At 32.9% G+C, this 8612-nt stretch overlaps 1 protein-coding gene across 2 annotated transcripts in view; it reads right to left on the bottom strand.

Moving 5' to 3' along the window:
- Positions 1 to 1226: 1226 nt before the first annotated feature.
- Positions 1227 to 8612, bottom strand: part of AT-HF (HIS HF) — a 181886-nt gene continuing 174500 nt past the window's right edge. For both annotated transcript variants that reach the window (XM_089818261.1, XM_089818262.1), the window contains 3 exons: positions 3468 to 3573; positions 3043 to 3209; positions 1227 to 2010 (listed from right to left, as the gene is read on the bottom strand). In XM_089818261.1, coding sequence (XP_089674387.1) covers positions 1951 to 2010; positions 3043 to 3209; positions 3468 to 3573 — 333 coding nt within the window. In that variant the 3' untranslated portion in view covers positions 1227 to 1950. The remainder of the gene's footprint in view (positions 2011 to 3042; positions 3210 to 3467; positions 3574 to 8612) is intronic.

Here is an 8612-nt window from a genome sequence, read left to right as displayed (position 1 = left end):
CATTATATACAAGTTCATTGATCCTAAGTTTCCTTGGTAACTTCAATTTACTAGTTTCAAACCTAAAGTGATTGTGATCTGAAGCTCAATTCTGCGACTGACAACCTTGCTTTCCTTTAGCAGCCCCCAAATATGTGTTTTTGCTGTATTCCTTAGCTGGGTTTAATCCTTTGATGTAGTAAGTTTTTATTATGCCCAAACTACTGTCCAGAAGGCAGTTTTGAATTTTTCAGTTACATATCTTTTTCTTTCTTCATTGGTGTTAAGCAACTCTTGCAAATTGATGCCACATTCATCTGATTGTTGTTTTGCGTCACCCAGGTTTTCTTTCTACATTCTAGTGCCTCCTTCACAACCATTCTGGGCTACTGATGATTATCCATGTTTTGAACCGTTGATAAATAATTGACTAACCACGTACTTGTCAATGCTTCCAAGAGGAAAGTGCCCATTTCAGCCAAAAACAATTCATATGGAGTTGAGAACATTTTAGACAATTATGGTACCATAAAAAAGCAAAATACATATTTTCCTTTCTAAGCAGTGATTTAAATGTCATTTTATATTCTTCATGGGCCATTTATTCTTCATGGCAATTATCAACTCTTCTTAAATACTGTGCTGTAAAATGGTAATTTTTTTCTATTTAAGTTGCTCGAATGTTTTCTATGCATCTATATATTATATTCTAGGATTTGTAATCTTACAAGGCCATAGTGTCTAAGTGTAGATGATTTTTATATATTGAAATGTAAAAATGTTGCAGATTGGCTGCTAATGCTTGATGAAGCCTAAACTACAACTGTTTTGCCTTTAAAATCTATCTGAAATTATTGTTTTTAATAGCTTTGGCTTGATATGTTTTGTATTCTTAATTTGTTTATTTTTCCATATTGTACACTTTTCTTTCACTGTAGATATGGACATGGGCTCCACTCGAGTCCCATCTATGAAACAATATTGTACAATGCTAGTGCTAAATTACTCTTTTGGTTTTATTAGCAAGAATTGGTTATGTAACAATAAAGAGCAGGGACAATCAAAATTGGAACAGGCTTTAAAAATTTTAAGAACGTGCAATCCCAAAGAAATTTAACTTTTTTTAGAATTAAAAGTGGGGACTATCCCTATGACAATACTATTCAATACATTTAAAACATTTGTTATTCAATCCAAGTACTATAAATGAAGCCTAATTAATTCTTCTATCAGTAAGGTGATAACAATGCTTAAATTCATGTACATTAGTATTAATGAAAATGAAAGTTGAAACTATTTCCCAATAAATATCTGACCTTAATGACCCCTGCATAGCTGTCACTAAGAATACCAGCATAGTAGTGAGAAACCAAAACCAGTCTCACAATGGCAACTTAATGCCATCTTTACAATCAGAAATTGAGGGATCTATCATTTCATCTTGTGCACTTTTGCATTCAGCGTACTATAAAATTGAATCAAACTTGTGAATAACATCAAATTGAACATGCTGCTATTTTCTTAGTTAGCTTCATGTCTCCTTTGCTACCTACATCCCTATCTAGCATCCATCTGCTATTCCCATTGCTAGATAGTGCAATCTACAACCATCTACCATAAACAGAAACAACTGGGATGTTCATCATTGCAATTATCTCATCAGTAATGCTAACATAATATTTTCAACAAATCATCGCCGCCTTTCACATGAGCAGCAACACAACCACCCCAGGTTCTGACCCATCTATAACAACATTTCTGCATAGAAATTGCATAACTTTATAAAAGAATGGATCTCTCCAATATGAAGGACCAGCAAAAATGGATGCCGACAAAAGGGACTTGAAAACTAAAACGCCTTGTGCCTAAGTAGGCCCTCTTTTCAAATACAATTATTCTCAGATCAATTATGTGTCCCAGATCATATTGAAGAGCTTTCTTCTCCAACACAAGAATTTGTCTGGTGAGGATTCATACCCTGACTTCTGTGCCTTGAATTCTTAAATGCTCTTTGACAGCAATGATTGGTACCTATTTAGACAAAAAATAGTTAACTCTAGAACTGCCAAAGCTGTAATCAGCAATAAACACATTATCAATTAAGGGCGAATCCAACAACAATTGAACTTGGCAAATTAGAATCAATTTGAAATTACTGAAATTATGACTTTCTTTGTTCCATTTCAGATTATCCCTTGACTCATAGTAAATACATGTACTCAGTTTTCAAACAAGAAGCTGAAAGCATTAACTCCCAGTGATATACAATTTACAGAAATAAAATGACAAGAAGCTGAAAGCATTGACTCCCAGACATAACAATGTACAGATATACATCGTTCAACATACTGAAAGCTTTAGTTCCCAAAGATAAAAATGGACTTTAAGAAGTCAGTAACAAAATCCTTCATTCCAGCATTAACATAAGAAAGGGGGATGCTTTAGCTATTAAACTGACATCAGAAGTTAAGAACGGGCATAGATTTTCAGAGGTCATATTAGATATGCACCTGACTATAGAAGATGTGGTTATACTCTAGATTATAAGCTATATTACATAATATTCCAGATTAATTTTCATTTGAAAGTGTGATGATCCAATTGTTTAGTTTAAAGGGAACTTCTTTGGCAGATATGCAAATATTATGTAACACACAAATCATTGTCTGCATTGTCCCCATGGTATGTTCACTAACTAATCCTTCTTTCTTCTATTATGTAATAACATGTTATGTAACTTTTGGATGTACCAAAATCTCTGCCGAGTTCTTTTCCTTCAGAATTATACCCTGATTGAGGGCTTCAGAATTATACCCTGATTGAGGGCTTCAACCAGATATCATAGAATACCCCATTCTTCTTCATATACAGTACATCTTTCCATGTAAAATGTACCCACATGCATGCATGTCTTTCCCAGCAATAGAGGATTGAGTACAAGAAATAATTAATAATTAATAAATATCAAATTTCCATAACGTGAGCCCTCACAGATTAATCTACACATACATCACATTTGGAAAAGATATGGAGTTACAGAGGATGTTCATCTAATTATCTCACCTCCTTCCGATGAAAAATACCAGCAGCAAGAGCAGCAGAGGCAGATGTCTGTTTAAAGACTGCTGAAAAATGTTCCACTGTACCAGCACCACTACTAGCAATTACAGGGATATTAACAGCTTCTGAAATCAGCTTGACCAGATCTATATCAAATCCTTGTCCCTGCCCTGAAAGAAACAACATAACAGGATTCCAGAATTCCAATTCGAATTTAAATTATGGTGGAAAATTATGTAATCTAAATTTGGGAAGGAAAAAACTTAATTAACCTGTGTCAGATAAAATATTATATTGTGTCCAGTTTAAAAATCCTATGTATGAGCTTTTTGTTTATAAAGATTCAGTAAAACATATCTCACATTTATTTCTTCAGGTTGATTAGTTCATTATATCTATTAAAAGCCTTTTCATAACCTATTTCTCACCATCACAATCTATGCAATTGAGTAGTATTTCTCCAGCTCCTAATTCTTCAACAGCTTTTGCAAGCTCATATGCTCCAATAGGCCTACCTTCCCTGCCACCATTAACCTGTAACCAGAACAATGTAAACATAAATCGTCTAATTCCAGATGCAATATAGTTGTATGCTTAAATTACAAGCAAATGATTCAATCTTCCTTCCAAGCTAAACTACAAAATATGGAATGAGTATCTCTTCATGAACTCTCAGCATTCAAAAAATAGTAATTCCAGGGGATGTGGGGGGCATTGCTCCATTGAAAGCTTGTCAACTGTATGATAGTCCACTTCAAGTTTTTGTGAAATATTAACACTGGATAGAAAAGTTAGCAAGGATGGTTATCCAGCTATATCTACTTCCAAACACAGTTATTGCTAAAAAATACATCTTCACTACCTCGTCTATATGGGAGACCCCAGGAAAAGGCAGCCTTGTAATTGTTAAGAAGTGAAGTTCACACACAGGTGGGGGAGTGAATCACTTGTGAGCAATTAAACTTAAATCCAAACATATAAATCTCATTTACAACAATTAAAACAATGATGTGCAACAAGAGAAAACCATACATCATAACACAAAGATTTGTTGACTAGGGAAACCCTTGTTCAAAAGGAAACTCCCGGAAGGAATGACACCCACAAGATATTGTACAAATATATATGTTCCTTGTAAAAGGATGTGACCCTGTTAAGAGCCAATTACAGTGCATTTAGTACAACAGTCCTTGTTAGATGGCAGATCCCTGTTAGAAGGCCTTGAACCCTTGTAAGAAGGTTCTAACTCTATTATAGGTTAATAAAGAAACAAGTAGGCCCACTGTCTAAATGCTCTAGCAACGGTGAAGATCAAACTTAAGGATAACATATCCAAATCAAGTGAACTGACTAATGTGCAACTTACTTGCCAAAACAACTCCTTTGAAGCCCAACACAATCAACCAAACCAATCTCTGTTCTGTTCTAATCATCCAGCCTTCAAGCTCACATCATTTGACCATATACATCACATACATGATGATTTACAACTAAGGAAAATATCTTTCCTTTATACCCTCACAAATAGCTAATTAGATTGGTCTATTAAAGCTTCCCCAATGTACATTTAATTACATAGGACAACACTAAGCCATATACACCTTCATTTAAGCATCTTTACAAGTATTACAGTAAGGTCTCATACATTACAATACAAGTAATACATTTTACAATGATAATCAACACATTTCCTTAACCCAGTCGGCTGCCAAGAAAAACTAATGCATGTTTCACAACAACGACGACTCCAGAATAATCCTCAAACCTTGCTATCACGAACAAGTCTTCTACCATGAACTAAGATCATTGACCTTAATTCCACCTCACTGATAAGATATATCAAACAAGCCATCAACTGTCTCTAACATTAACTTGTGTACACTAGTTTGCTACTAGTATTCACCAAATGGTATGTAACTTGTCCGAAACTAAACATAAGATCCAACAAACATAGATGATATCTATACTCGTCCTTTTCACAAATCTAAGCCCTCATATCTTATCCTATTATATGTCAACTTGGCTTTTCCAATAATCACTCTATAATATACAAAATCTATGTATGTCAATGATTCTATAAACTGTTAAAGTAACCAAGATCGTTTCTGCAAATGTACTTTTCATTGCCATTGTAATTGATGATTTCCAAATGCAGATTTGGATCTCATATATGTATAATATGAGAGGAGACATGTCTCTTCAAGAGACATGAAGAGACATATCTCTATAGTTAATCACCATTTAGATTATCAATAACTATATGCATAACTTAACATATATATAATATTAATATATTAACCATATATGTAATATAATATAATATTATTATATTATTATATAATAATATATAATGCATAATATATATAATACATATTATATTACATATATCATATATATATATATATATATATATATATATATATATATATATATATATATATATATATATATATATATATATATATATATATATATATGAGATATATAATGCATAATATATATTATATATTATATATATAAGAATCACGAATAACAATTTATCTGAAAAGATAAACACAGATTAGTATATCAAATAATCAATGTTTTACTTCTACTGACGCTAAAACATTAACACTCCCTCTTTAGCTAGGGAGAAGTAAAACATTAATTAAGTCAGAATCATCATATAAGCAACACAATATGAGCAGTAAATGATCTCTACTTGCACTTAAGCAATGTCTAGAGATAGCACATATAATCTCTACTTGCACTTAAGCAATGCCTAGAGAAGCCCAAAAATAATCTCTACTTGCACTTAAGCAATGTCTAGAGATGCCCATAACACACTCATGATCTCTACTTGCACTTAAGCAATGTCTAGAGATGTCCATAATAATAGGACTATCATTTGTAAGATCATCACCTTACAAAGATTACCTTTTGTTTGTTATCATGATGTCCGGCAGATTCCAGCCCAAAGAACCATGATAACAGGCCTATCATATGTAAGATCATCACCTTACAATGATTACCTTCTATTTATATATGCTAATGAAAGATCGTCACCTTTCATTACATATCTGACCAGATATAGATTGAAATCAAATATCAAGTTTTACCTTTGAAATATTTCAATTTAACTTTTCCCTTTAGAACTTCTCATAGAGAAGATATCATCCATAAGGGATTGCATCTCAAAATTTCTCCCTCTGACTATGGATCCTAGGATGTCAAGTCCTCTTGTTACTTCCTCAGAAACTCTCTTTTTCAAAGGATGCTTTTCAAACTCATCACTCCCTCATGATAAATGTAGGAGTAGGCCCATCAAAATCATGCAGTCACCCACATGGATTTCTAGACTCCCTTTGAGTATCAATCTTCTAAGCTCCAACATTGCCTTCGAAGAAGTGTCACACTCCCTCTTAATGTAGAAGAATCTCATAATCTCAATCATCAAAGATACTTGCATCAAGAGCCACACTTGATCATCAAGGTCTTTGGAACTATTATCATTAGATTTAGTCTGCACAATATTTGGTAGCATATTTGAAATACCAACCTTCTTTTCCTATAATAATATCCTCAAAGATAAGGAAAAGATCAAAGCAAATAACCCTTAAAGTATGTATCAAATTACAAATACATGAATAGATAAATGTAAAAGATACAAGTACTTATCTGCCCATGAGGATCATGGAATATCTCCTTTTCTAAGGATGGTTCAAGTGGGAATGGAACATTGACTATTAAACCCCCCCCACAATGTAAAATTCCCACTCATTCTTATATTGTTGTGTATCAAATATGATAACTTCTTTCTAAGTTCAAACTTGCTCTTTCATATCATGTACACAAGGGTAGGTTCATTAAGGTCACATAGTTGAATGAATTATAGTTCTCTTTACTATTACAATTTATCGATCATTGAATATTCCATCACAATATGGTTTACTCCCTCTGAATCAATATGATCGAGATCACCGAAGATTTACTGAATCATATCATCTATCTGCTCCCTCTCAAAGTTGCCTGAAATATCAACCTCCCTCTTTTCATTTCTCCATCCACAATGACGAAAATGGAACTAATTATATTTCTCCATACGTGGGTGTTTCAGAAGAAGACCCTTCACCATATTCTGTAGCATGTGTGATGAGCAATTCTCTCAGAACATAATGAAGCTCATTTACTACGTTCTATCACACTGCTCCCCTTCACAATTTCTCCTTGCTCTACAAGAGCCTCAAATGAAATGTCAAGCGTCCAGCTCCCTCATAATTTCAATCTCCTTCCTCTTGTAATAACATTCTCGTAGGAAAAGAACAAAGAAAATAATTTTTATAGTACATATAGAAATACAAATGAGAGAGTTAGTATTTTAACTCATGCAATAACAAAAATACTTAGTGATGTATAGAAGTCAGAATATAAATGTACTTCATCTTTACCTTTTGTATTCTCATAATGAATCTCTTTTATGGTTATCAAACATTATATAAATTTATCAAATATCATTTTGAATAAATGTATATATATAAATACACATTTTACAATATTCAATATACAACAAATTATATATTCATTAACTTAATAATGTACAGGAACATCTAATAAAATATATGTGAATATTATTCAATAATAATATCAAGAACATACGTTATACTCACCTTTATAATCATATGCCTTCATCCATGTCGCCATCCTTCGCTTAGTAATTAAGATTTTATTATAGATTACAATCATTCCTATTTTCTATAATCCACTATGAAATACATCCATGTATTTATTATAACCAATATATGTAAATATATATAACCCTTAAGAGGCTATTAGACCTTCAACTAATTTATGAAAATATATATTTAAATAAACGCTCTCCACCAAGATTATCTTGGATCAATTTAGGTCTTTCTATTTTAATCTTTTCTCCACTATACAATTCATATTAAAATAATAATTATGTATTGAATTAATACTTGATTCTTTTATTATATATATTTATATATTATAAATATATATAATACATAATATATATACAACTAAAACTAATGTTAGTATATTCATATCATTATATAAGGGAAGACTCTTAATACCAATCATACCTTATTAATTAATATGGGACCCGATAACTCTAGCTGCTTCACAAAATATTCCCTCACCACATATGATGTTCGTACTGAATGTAGTGTGCATCTTATTGTCACTTCATGACACGTGGTCTCCATAATGATATGCCTCTTCAATCAACGATGAAGGGAGTGGTGGAGTCTTCGCAGTGTTTGGGCGTATTTCTTCGCTAGTTGCAGCTTCCAAACCAATCTTCCCATTCTGTTCGTCGTTGACCTCTGTGCAACTAGGACTCGGGCTTCTATCTCCTGTCCTGCTCTGTCTGCCCATTCCATGTGGAGGAGTTATCGTTATTAGTGGATACACATGGGTGGTGGTTACTTACGCAAGTCAGAGTTTCAATTGCTCGATACTATGTAGGGCGTGTTAACATAGATATTGTGATTCGCTCCCTTAATCCCTCTTCATTCTTGTTCATGCTCTAAATTGGTGGTATCATCACTTGTTTGCAAAATCACAACACAACG

The sequence above is a fragment of the Cupressus sempervirens genome, chromosome 3, assembly GCF_028749045.1.
Source record: "Cupressus sempervirens isolate cs-2001-9-10 chromosome 3, ASM2874904v1, whole genome shotgun sequence".
Taxonomy (NCBI): Eukaryota; Viridiplantae; Streptophyta; class Pinopsida; order Cupressales; family Cupressaceae; genus Cupressus; species Cupressus sempervirens.
Note: the sequence above shows the minus strand (reverse complement) of the source record. Positions and strands in the feature narration are given on the sequence as shown.